This window comes from Eulemur rufifrons, chromosome 7 (assembly GCF_041146395.1).
Source record: "Eulemur rufifrons isolate Redbay chromosome 7, OSU_ERuf_1, whole genome shotgun sequence".
NCBI lineage: Eukaryota > Metazoa > Chordata > Mammalia > Primates > Lemuridae > Eulemur > Eulemur rufifrons.
In genome coordinates, this window is record NC_090989.1 from 156,164,167 (window position 1) to 156,176,703 (window position 12,537).

At 42.6% G+C, this 12,537-nt stretch overlaps 1 protein-coding gene across 2 annotated transcripts in view; it reads left to right on the forward strand.

Annotated features, from left to right (window-relative positions):
• RAD54L2 (RAD54 like 2) overlaps positions 1-12,537 on the forward strand; it is a 91,271-nt gene that overhangs the window by 75,869 nt on the left and 2,865 nt on the right. For both annotated transcript variants that reach the window (XM_069475782.1, XM_069475783.1), the window contains 8 exons: positions 1,020-1,138; positions 2,867-2,966; positions 3,726-3,931; positions 4,353-4,525; positions 5,202-5,398; positions 8,133-8,332; positions 9,722-9,811; positions 11,523-11,615. In XM_069475782.1, the coding sequence (XP_069331883.1) occupies positions 1,020-1,138; positions 2,867-2,966; positions 3,726-3,931; positions 4,353-4,525; positions 5,202-5,398; positions 8,133-8,332; positions 9,722-9,811; positions 11,523-11,615 (1,178 nt within the window). The remainder of the gene's footprint in view (positions 1-1,019; positions 1,139-2,866; positions 2,967-3,725; positions 3,932-4,352; positions 4,526-5,201; positions 5,399-8,132; positions 8,333-9,721; positions 9,812-11,522; positions 11,616-12,537) is intronic.

Consider the following 12,537-nt stretch of genomic DNA (forward strand, 5'->3'; position numbering starts at 1 on the left):
GTGCTTATCTTGAGGACCTTCTTACATTTTCTTTCTCTCTTGGAGTTTCTTTCTTTGCCCAATGTGATTTCTCCACAGAGAACAATTGAAAACTCTAGGCTAACATTGGAGATAATAGTCTAATCCTTCAAATCATGGCCTGTTTTTGTTCACCCTGAGAGCTAAGAATAGTTTTTACATCTTTAAATGGTTGTAAAAAAAAAATGCAAAGAATATGCAGAGTTTATGTATGTGGTTTACAAAGCCTAAAATATTTGCTATCTGGGCCTTTACAGAAAATGTCTGCTGATTCTTGGTCTAATCTGTTTCTGTCCACCCCAACTTTTTATTTATTTTTTTTTAATTTTGTATATAAGACCAAATAAATGATGTGATTTGTTCCAGAGTCACATTCTCATTCTGGCTGGAGCTTTTGAGTCTCATCAAAGTCTGACTCCCCAGGAAAACACACAAAGTAGATTACTTCTTTTCTCTTCTGACCAGTTTATGCTCCAAGGAGAGCCAAGTAGCAGGGAGCCTAGCTTGGGAGCCTCCACAGTGACATACTTTGAGAGGACATCAGTGATTTTAACTTGGGGAGAGCCTAGCGCTCTTCTAATGTTATGGATCACTTCTGAGGAGACTGGCTCTCTGCATATTTTGGAAGCAGCCGAGTGATTCTGTCTCTCTAGTAAGACCCATAAAGATTGGTCCAAAATCAGATCTAATGTATATTCATATGGTGTTGGTTTTTAATGCTGTTTGTTACACTGCATTGAGCTAAACCCCAGAAATTTTCAATTGAGGAAATAAAGAATGGAGACAGTAGAGTATTTTTTCAGTGTGGTGGTGGCACTAAGTATGTGGATGACTCTGCTCCCCTTATGCACTAGGGAGAATACCCTTGGTTTTTCTTGCTCTTATAGGGGGTAGGTTGTGGGAGTTCCCACTGTCAGAAGGTTGCACAAGAGTGTGGACCTATTGGGAACAAGGTTCCCTTGGGTCTGGGAGCCATCTGAACCAAATGTTTTCCCTTTCAGCCAAAGCCTTTCTACCTTGGCTCTCATTGAGGAGTTCCTAGAAAAACGAGAAATGCCCTGTCTGCCTGGTGCCGAAGGGCAAGGAGTACAGAAGTGGGTTCGAAACGTCAGCTACTTCCGTGAGTTTATTGCTGCTTTGTTTCTGGAGACTTGACGAAGTCTGCTCAAGGGTTTCCTTTCCTTCTCTTCCTTTTTCTTTTCTCCTACTCCACTCTCCATCAAATGTGTAGCAATGTCTGTGTTAGCCAAAGAGCAGAGGGATACTAAGAGCCAGCTGTTATGTATGAGGCACTGTCCTAGGGGCTGGGGGGCTTGGGAGAAATAGAGGGAGCATAGAGAAGTAGAAGATGTAGGCCTTGTCTTCATCTGAGATGTGACAACTCAAGGACAAATACAAAGTAACACTGAGTGAGTGCCCTGACTGGGGTTCTAAGGAGGATAGAATCACTGTGGAGATGATGGAGGGAGAAGGCTTCTTGAAAATATGGGGAGAATTTGAATATACAGAGCTAGTATAGCTGAAAATCACTCTAGGCAGAAGGAACACAGTGGATACAAGCATAGATCATGCATCCTGTATGTGGGAGATAATACCCTAAGGGGATGAAAATTGCTTTTTGGGGGGAGGGCTGTGAAAAAAAAACTTAACTTTTTAAATATATAAGTCAGAGATATACATATAGTACATAAACAGATATATGGTATATCTGTGGTATTAAAATTTTATGGAAGACATGATAGGATTGGGAAAAATGTCTAAAAAGGCTCCTTTAGGGGGTTGGTAATGAAAAAAAATTGAGAAATACTGGCCTCAGCACTGTTGACATTTGGGCCAGATAATTCTTCATTGTAGGGGGCTGTCCTGTGTATTGTAGGATGTTTAGCAGCATCTCTGGTCTCTACTCACTAGATGGCAATAGCATCCCCTAGTTTTGACAACCCAAAATATCTCCTGACATTGCCAGATGTCCCCTGGGGAATATGAGAGTGGAGAAATCACCGTTATTGAGAACCATTGGTCTAAAGGAAGTATTTAGAGAAATGAAGGTTCAGGGGGTATAGAGGAGACCCCTAGCATAAGGTCTGGCCCAGAGCTTGTGTTTAGTATGTAGGCTTGCCTGATGAGTCAGTGGTGAGCTGTGCTTGGAAACTGGGAACTCAGATTGAAAAGGTAAGCTAGGGTCCTAAGTGAGAACCCCAATACCCGCCAATTAAACTGTCGCTTCCCCGAGCTGTAGTAATTCAGTTCTCCATGTGGTATTTCCTACCGTTAGCTTTGCCCTTTACCCAAGGTGACAAAATATTGCCCCGCCTCTCAACTAAAGTTTTTTTCTCCTTTGAGCTCCCCTGCTTTCATTCGAGTCCCATGCCACTGCTCCAGATGTATTTCTTTTATGTTTCCTTACAGCAAGTGCTTAGCCTCAGAAACTTGTTTAAAATGTAGATTCCTGGTGGGGGAACATCACCCATATCAAAACACAAAACCTTTAGTCTTTCTGCACCCACCAGGACTCACAGGGCTGAATCAGAGAGGTCACCTTGAGCCAGTGTTTTTCAGGTTCTCTAGGTGATTCTTGTGCATTCTAAAGTTTAAGAACCTTGGCCTTAGAATCGACCTGAGAAATGTAGTTTATAATCTGTGTTGCACGTGAGAATCGCCTGGGGGTATTTTCAAATTACAGATGCCTGGACCTCACTGTAGACCCATGATATGTCTAGGGCGTGGGAACTGAGCACTATAGTATTTCTGTTTGTTTTATTTTGTTTTTAAACACTTTTGCCCAGTGATTTTGCTGTGTACCCTTGCTCTCATCTATCCACTTTTTGTGGTTTTCCTCCCTTCCTAGGGCTAGATGGTAGCACCCCTGCCTTTGAGAGGGAGCGGCTCATTAATCAGTTCAATGATCCCAGCAACCTCACCACCTGGCTGTTCCTTCTCTCCACAAGGTGAGTTGATCCTGAGAGGGGAGATCAAAGGGGTGGGTGTTCAGGCAATCGTCCACATGGGCAGGTACCCCAAAGGCTCATCCAAGTTCCATCAGATGAAATCTGCTCAGATTTGCAACTTGTTTATGATATCAGAGAGGGGACCCCAAAAGGAAGTTGTGTTAGCAAGGCAGTCATGATAGTGCCAAAGTTCTTTGACCTTCATTAACAACTGCTGTGTAATAAATAATTAGCCTTTCTCTCAGGAGTGGTCTGAAGCTTAGATGATGTGATGATGTGAAAGTGCTTTAAAAAAAAGTAGAAAGTGCAATGTAACTGTAAAAGGCTGATGGCATTGTCTCATGCCAAGCAGTTTTGAAAGCTGTGCTGCCTTCTGCCATCAGAATGCCCTTGGCAGAGTATAAGCTGGTCATTCTCCTAAGCTGTTAGTCTAAATAAAAACACCAGAAACATCTGTGTACAGAAGTTTCCCCTCACCAAGGAACATCACTCTGGAGTCAGGGTGTGGCGGTCCTACTTGTTACAGAGGGATGGAGAGTGGGTTTTCTTTCTGAGCTGGTAAGCACTTTCATGTTGGATTTCAGACCACACTTTTCAGTGCTTGAGGAACACACTGTTTATCAGCAGGACAGCAAAATCCTCGAGTATGTTGTGCTTAGGACAAAGAGTAATATTGGGGTAGGAGTCACAGAGGGCAAACAGATTTGAAAACTATCTGTAAGACTAAAGGCTCTATGATTGTTGGCTTGTGTTTTAAAGGGCCGGATGCTTGGGTGTGAATTTGATTGGTGCCAATCGAGTAGTGGTGTTTGATGCTTCCTGGAACCCTTGCCATGATGCCCAGGCAGTATGTCGGGTATACCGTTATGGCCAGAAAAAACCCTGTCACATCTATCGCCTTGTGGCTGATTACACCCTCGAAAAGAAGATCTATGACCGTCAGATTTCCAAGCAGGGCATGTCAGGTGGGCCACCTTCCAGGCTCAGGAGAGGCACATCTACACAGGCATAACATCCTTAGAGTGTCAAGGGTGGGAGAGGAGAAAGGAACAGGATGTGGGAACACAGGCAGGCTTTGAATCATAAAAAACCAGCATTTCCTCTCATCTCATTCTGATTTAAATCATTGCTAAAGATGATTGACCTCAACTTGTTGAAGGTGGGTTTAATGGTAACAGCCAAGCTATTTATGCAAGTTTTTCTTATATAATGTTTCTATTTCACCAGGGCCTCAGACCTGGTCTTTGATGTTCATATATGGGATGACTTTTTATTATTAATGAGAGTTACGCCACTCACAACTTCCCTTCTCTCTACTGACTTTTGTAGTAGTGTTTTTATAGTCTTTGCCATGTGCTAACTTTCTCCATGTTTTTACCCTTCTAGATCGGGTGGTAGATGATCTAAATCCAATGCTGAACTTTACCCGGAAGGAGGTAGAAAACCTACTGCACTTTGTTGAGAAGGAGCCAGCTCCCCAAGTATCCTTGAATGTAAAGGGGATCAAGGAATCTGTCCTGCAGCTTGCCTGTCTGAAGTACCCTCACCTCATCACCAAGGTAAGAACCCGGTATGCATGCAGTCCCCGGAGTGGCAGTCTCTGTCAAGGGAGGTTTGTCTGGCAAGCTTGTTTTCTTCATCTGAGGTGGACTGAAGTGGTTCTTTTCTTGCCCCACTCATTACCCCATCCTACCCCCAAACACCTATTCACATTGCTAGTCTAGTCCTAGGAGTGCTGAACTCTGCCATGTGAAATAATTTGGCCAGTATGAGTTTTCCTAGCAGAAAGAGATGGGAGAAGTTCTGAAAATGTAATTTGTTAATTCTCTGAACTCCCCCAATCTTTTGACATGGAAGGCAGGCTTAGGCATCTAAAGCTAGTGGTAGGTTAGAGTTGTGAATTATACTTTTTTTTTTTTTTTTGAGCTTTGTCGCCCAGGCTGGAGTGCTGTGGCGTCATCATAGCTCACTATAACCTCCAATTCATAGGCTCAAAGTGGTCCTCCTGCCTCAGCCTCCCAAGTAGGTGGGACTACAGGCATGTGCCACCATGCCCACTCATTAATTTTACTCTTGACAGAAAGATAGTAAAACCTGCTTATGTGTCTGTAAGCAGACTCTTCACTAATGCTAGAGACAGCCAGCCTTTTCTTGATTTCAAAGTAAGGCTCATTGTATTTCAGTCATTTTAGCATAAAGACTAATAATTAAATCAACATCCTTCTATGTCCCCAGGAGCCTTTTGAGCATGAGTCATTGCTCCTCAACCGAAAGGATCACAAGCTGACCAAGGCTGAGAAAAAAGCAGCAAAGAAAAGCTATGAGGAAGACAAACGCACATCAGTCCCCTATACCCGCCCGTCATATGCGCAGTATTACCCCGCCAGTGACCAGAGTCTGACCAGCATCCCTGCCTTCAGTCAGAGAAACTGGTGAGTTGCTGAAAGGGAAGGTTCTGCTGCTGGACTAGGCCTAAGTGCCTTTCAACTGGTTCCTGTTTTAGATGAAGAAAGAGCCTACAACTTGCTCCTTGGCTGCTATGAACTGACAGGTTCTGCTCTAGGATGAGGTGCCAAAGCAGTTCAGCCCTGGTGTTTTAAGTGGCTCTAGTTTTGACTGCCCAGGCTGAAAAAGTGACCTGCTGGTCTTGTGACTCAGGAAGGTCCTTCTGGGCCCCTGGGTGGGGATGGAGGTTACAACTTCCCAAAACAGAGAGGCCCAGTCCTTCCTCACAGGTGCATCCTACCCCTAGCACCTTGGTCCTATACCTTACTTAGCAATGATGTTCAAGGGTAAAGGCCATGTTCTCTCTGGGTCTTGGATTGTAGTCAGGGAATTCTGCTACTCCTAATGGGATTTCATTTTGTGACTGTGCCGTGATCTTGAGCAAAGAATCCCTTTCCTGAGTACAACTTCTAGAACTGTTCAGATTATAAGCAGGGTAGAAGCCAGCTGCTAAGCAGAGAGAGAGAGGCTCTTTGTAAGATGTTACAGAACAGTTATCTGTTTATTTTTTTTTTCATTTCATGACAGTGCCTCACAACCCTCACCCTCTCACTTATTAACCAGATCAACTGCCTGATTGAGTGGTTTGCATATCTTATATTTGGTTTGCATATTGTTTGATTCTCTTGAATTAATAATTATTTTATTTGAGGGGAATAGATTTAAAACTTTTTTCTTATTAAGATTCTCATGTAAAAAAAAAAAACTTGCCAAATGAAGCTCTAAAGGAACCAAAACCATGTAAGATTTTATATAAAACTTTGGTTTTTTTAATGAGTAAATTTGTTACTTTTTGTGTAGCAAATTAAAGATACTTCCAAGTAGAAAGTCACTCTCTTTCAAAGCCTTCAGACTTTTAATTTCTGTCATTTTCCAAGATACTATTGCTTGGGAAGGTTCTCCTCTCTTGTTCCCCACCCCTTCTTTCTTGTTTTGGGGCTTTTTCTGTGTAACAGCAGGAGTGGACTAAGCTGGAGCCCAGTGGGAGAAAAGCCATGTGGGCAGAAGACATAACAAATGGTCCAGGTTGGACTGTGAGGAGATGTCAGCTCTGTCTCTGGCTTAGCTCCAGCCCTGTGGAGGCACCAGCTTCTCATAGCATTTGATGAGCCATACCATGATCCTGCTGATTACTAATCCTGTCTGGGTTCATGTGAGGAGGACTTCCCACCCAAACTCCTAGTCTTAGTTTCTATAGAGTATCAGGCTGGAACTCTTCTGACTTTTGATCCAGGAAGGAATCTCACTGATGTTTGACCAGGGCCACCCTGGGAATACATTGAGGAAATGGGCCCCAGCATGTGCTGTCTGGCCTATCTAGGGACTTAGGGGTCTGCAGGGACCAGGGAGCTTCTCAAAGGGGCTTATAGCAACCCGAGAGCAGTGTGATTGAGGAGTTGTGCAGACTGGCTCCAACAGCAGAGTGGTGTTAAAGAACACTTTAACACCAGTCTTCAGTCAAACAAGGAAGAACATGCCAGTCCAATGAGGTTTCTTTCCCAAGCCCAAAGACCAAAGATGCAGACTTCAGACAGCTTATAGACAGGGACTTTTTTAAAAAAATCTTAAATCAGGGGTAGCTTTCTTAAAGTACTAATGTCCATTTGAAAGGTGAACAGTAAAGAATGCATCATCGACCATGGGGTAACATTTTGGCATTTTGGTAGGGATGCACAGCCAGAGCTCAGGCTGGCTGTGGTACTGCGCCATTTAGGAGCTTGGCTTTTGTGTACAGTGCTTTGGCTGCTGCTGTTTTTGTGGTAGTCATGACAAAAGGGGCATTTTGGAGACTGGCGTAAGCAGGAGCCAGGAGGAGCCCAGTGAAAAGTAATACAGAGGAGGCCGAGGTGGGTGGATCACTCGAGGTCAGGAGTTCGATACCAGCCTGAGCAAGAGCGAGACACCATCTCTACTAAAAATGGAAAGAAATTAGCTGGGCATGGTGGTGCATGCCCGTAGTCCCAGCTACTCGGGAGGCTGAAGGCAGAAAGATTGCTTGAGCCCAGGAGTTTGAGATTGCTGTGAGCTAGGCTGACACCACAGCACTCTAGCCCATGCAACAGAGTGAGACTTTGTCTCAAAAAAAAAAAAAAAAGTAATACGGAGGAAAGAAAGGTATCCGTCTTACTTATTGAGACTTGAGGTTTCAGAGAGAGAGAGAGTAAAGATGGTTAAATTTGGGATAAACTCTCACTCAAGATCACCTAAACATGTGGCATCACATGGCTCTAGGGTGAGTGGGGAAAATTCTACCCATTGGTCTTCAACTTAGCATACACTGTGGTCTGGTGAATGTTTCCTTTTCTTATTGCGTCTTGACAACTTCCTAACTTCCCTTCAAGGACCGACTCCTAATGTAGATAGTTCAAATTCTAGAGGAGGAGATGTTTCCTTACATCTCTAGAAAGTTACTATTCCATCGACCTCTGATTCTTATTAGATGCTGATAGGCTTTATCCCTCTGCTTCTTTCTCTGCCACTCTGTGTCAGTCTGTCTCTAGTCTCCTTTTGAACTAACCAGACCCTGCAGTTTCTTCTGATCCTTCTCTGAGCAGCCAGTGAGGGTGTAGAATGGGGCAGAGAGGCTCTGCAGCCTTTGGAGAAAGGTAAGTAAGAGCTGTTCTGCTGAACTCTCTTTGTGCGCTTGTCTTTCTCTCACAGGCAGCCAACTCTGAAGGGTGATGAAAAGCCTGTGGCCAGTGTTCGTCCTGTACAGTCCACCCCCATCCCCATGATGCCCCGGCATGTCCCACTGGGAGGCAGTGTAAGCTCTGCCTCCAGCACAAATCCATCCATGAACTTCCCGATTAACTACTTGCAGCGAGCGGGAGTCCTCGTGCAGAAGGTGGTCACCACGACAGGTGGGACTCCTGGGTTCATTCCAGGGGAACTATCACTTTTAAAGTTACTTTGTTCATTCAAAACCTTTGTATTCTAGGCCTTACTACATTTGGCGCTGTAGGTAAAAATAGAGAACACAGTGGTTCTTGATCTTGAGAAATTTGCATTCTAGTGAAATATCTTAAGAACAACAACACAGAACTGGGTTTTTTCAAGTGTTGTAGGTGGGGATAGACTCTGAGCACTGCAGGGATTGTGGAAATGTCACTGGAACTTAGGTTTGATCTCATAAGTTCTTACAGAGGTATGAATGTGCTCAGCCTTGCCTGATTATAGAGTCAGCTGGGTGTAAAGGACAGCCATCAACCTTCCTACATAATTAGACCTGAATTGCTGCTTGCTTCTTTGTGAGTTTGATATGGGTTGAGCATGGTGGGCCAGTGACCACTGGTGGGCAGCCCATCTACCCCTGGGGTTGGTTCTGTGATTCAGGGTGATTAGGAAGGAAAGCATTTCATGATTCTGCTTTTTTTTTATCTTGTTATTTAGAAATATTCATGATATATAAATTTTAATGAAAATGTCTTAATTGATTTTTCTAAGAATGAAAACAATACATGTCTATTTTTAAAAATTTGAAATGAATGAAAAGAAAAAGAGAGCCCTTTGTAATCTATGAAAATACTCTTCTTGATTCTTGAAAATGCTGTTCTTGGCTGGGCACGGTGGCTTACACCTGTAATCCTGAGGTGGGAGGATCACTTGAGGCCAGGAGTTCAAGACCAGCCTGGGCAACATAGCAAGACCCCATCTCTACCCAAAATTTAAAAAATTAGCTGGGCATAATGGCATGTGCCTGTAGTCTTAGCTATTCAGGAGGCTGAGATAGGAGGATCACTTGAGCCCTGAGGAGTTTTAGGCTACAGTGTGCTATGATTGTGCCAGTGCATATCAGTCTGGGTGTCTCTTAAGAAAAAAAGGAAAAAGAAAATACTCTTCTCCGGCTGTGGGGTAATACCAGCAAGGAAAAACTTGAGGCCACTTTTGGGGCCCATAGTGATGTGGACCAGATATGTGCAAATAGTTCAGGGAAGAGGAGGAAAAAACATAGAAATAACCATTTGGACTGAAACTTTTTCCAAACCCAAAACTATGTATTTCTAATTAAATCAAAGGAAATTGAAAGATGATCTGATTTCTAAAAAGGTTCTGGTGTTCATAGTATTCTTTCTTTAGACAATTGTGAAAGGTCCTGCTTGCTTCACTTTCCTTGGTTCTAGATCTCTATTCCACTGAGAGGCTTCAGAGAAGCCAGTGAGGAATTGGGGTGGACACGGGACTTTGCATTTTCTTTCCCTACTTCAGTCAGGTCCTGTATAATCTAAATTTGAGATCTATATTTTCCCTAGATATTGTTATCCCTGGACTCAACAGCTCCACAGATGTACAGGCAAGAATTAATGCTGGTGAGAGCATCCATATCATCCGTGGGACAAAAGGTGAGAGCCTGACCAAGGAACCCATCCCCTGCCTTTGGTTGAGAGTGCTGGGCTGGGAAGCAGAATAAATACATGTGGCTTGAGCTAGAGGGGGCACAGGAATGATCCCATAAGAATGTCACATTTGGGGGAAGAATGAGAAAATGGCATTTCTAGGAGCTTAGCAGAGTTGAATTGAGCCCAAAAGATATCAGTCAATGGCTTAAAAGGAGGGAATTAGGATTCCTGTATTTCTGTATCTTGCCATCATTTTTATGGAGAATTTTGAGATAGGGATAGTAGATAAAGGGAGACCAAAATTGGAGGGAAAGAGCTATGGAATGAGTTAAAAGCCAGCATATATGTTATTGTGTCATCTTTACCTACTTGCTTGGAACAGGGTGAGGATCCCTGGCTAGGAAATGTATTGTGTGGGTAAATTAGTACACAAGGGTTACATGATAAAATTTTTCAGTGTGGTAATTTAAAAAGTCCACATCTGCCTCTAACCCCCTTACAGAGAGAGATGAATTGCTGGAATAAAAAATTGGGGCTAAATAGTGTTGAGATACTGTTTTTCATATTAACTTTTAACTAAGCCCCATCACTGTGTGAGGCTCCTTTGAGGCCCCACAAAATCTCAGTGAGGAGATTTTGCCTTAGCCTCTGTTGGGTTAGAGTACCTTTAGGGTCAGGGAGAAAGTGCTATGAAATACATGGACACATAAAAAAGACTGTACCCAGCTCCCTTGCTGGCTTCTTCCTTGCCTAGAATCTAGCCCCTTTTATTGGCTCTTCCTATCCTAGAGCAGGGGTCAGCAAACTACGACCCATGAGCCAGATCTACCCTGCTGCCTGTTACAGTAGCTGCAAGTTAAGAATGGGTTTTACATTCTCGGTTGGTCGAAAAAGAAAAAAAAGAGTAATATTTTGTAACATGTGAAAATTGTATGTCCATAATAAAGATTTATTGGAGTACAGCCATGCCTAGCTGTTTCAGTGTCCATAAAGATTTATTGGAACACCGCCATGCCTAGTTATTTTTCATGTTATAGCAGCAGAGTTGAGGAGTTGCAGCAGAGACCTTATGGCTTATAAAGACAAAAATATTTTCTATCTGGCTCCTTAAAAAAAAAAAAATTGCCAACTCCTGCCTAGAGGCAGCCCTGATATTGCAGGAGATTGATCAAAGAAAAGATAGATTAGTGCCTTGTAGAAACAGAAAGCAGGTCTTTCTTGAATTATTCCTGCCAGGAGAGAGAGGATATTGAGCCAATAAGGCTCCTTCCTCTCAGATCAAGAGGAGGACCTGGGCCAGAGTACCTGAATACATAGGGTGCCAGCTTATTCTCTTTGACAGACCCTATTTGTTTTCTTCTTTGCATTTAAACCTTCCTGATATTTTCTGGTGTAATTATCTCTCCCCTTCTATAGACAGGTTAAGCTCCATTAGACAGGGTCTTTTTCTGTCTTGTGTACACCATTGTTTAGAACAGTGCCTAGAACAGTGCCTGGTACCTGGTAGTCATGTAATCATTGTTTGTGGAGTAAATAAATAATTATGGGTCCATAGCTCAGTCACCCTATTCCTAATTTCAGGGGTCTTGAGAGACTGTATGAGACCTAATTTTATGGCTATTTCCAAGCCCATGGTGCCTAGGTCCGAAGTTTCCCAGGGTTGGCTATACTGCTGCTGACTGCTTCTAACAGTCTTCCTCATACCTGTTCTTAGGGACGTACATTCGTACCAGTGATGGGCGGATCTTTGCTGTCCGGGCGACTGGCAAACCAAAAGCCCCTGAAGATGGTCGGATGGCTGCCTCAGGTGTGGTGGTTTATACTTTCCATTGACCTACACAACATTGGTTTGGTTTGGTTTGTAATTAATTTATTTTTTGAATAGATAATATGTACATGTTTCACAATTCAAAAGGTAAAAAAAAGGGGTAAAGTGAAAAATATGTTTTTCTCTCACCATGCCCCCAGCCATCCACTGTTCCTTCCTGGAGATACTACTCTCGTGTGTTTTTTCAGAGATAATTCTATACATGTTACAGGGTTGTGTGAGTATATGTATAAAAATATATGTATATAAATAATATATGTATATAAATTTTCTTTGTATTTTTAAAACAAATGCTAATATACTATAATATACTATTTACTCCTTTTTTCACTTACCAGTATTAGCTCATTCCTTATCACACCTTCCAGATATGCCTCATTGAAGGTTTGCATAGGACAGGGCATAACACAATGTATTACCTAGTTTCCTGTCAATATACATTTAGATGATTTCACTCTACCAGTGCTGACACTGCTTTTTCATAGTTGTGTGAGTATATCTATAGGATACATTCCTAGATATGAGATTGCCAGGTCAAAGGCTATATATGTGGCACATTAACAATGTTAGGAACTTTTGCCAAGTTCTTCTCCTCAGTGGGAGTGGTTCTCATTTCTGCTCCCACCACTGAGATATGAGAGCTAGACTGCTCTTGTTCCCGGCTATGTATTGTGGAAATTTTAAATTTTCATACATACAAATTGGAAGAACAGTACTCTTATACCATGTACCTAGATCCAATGATTGTTATTTTTCATAAACCTTCTGTCTCCCCTTCTCTTTCTATTACTTGAGTCATTTGTAAGTTGAAGACATCATGTTATTTTATCCCTAAATACTTGAACATGCATTTTAAGAATAAGGACATTCTCTTCCTTATTCTCACCATTATTATTATGCT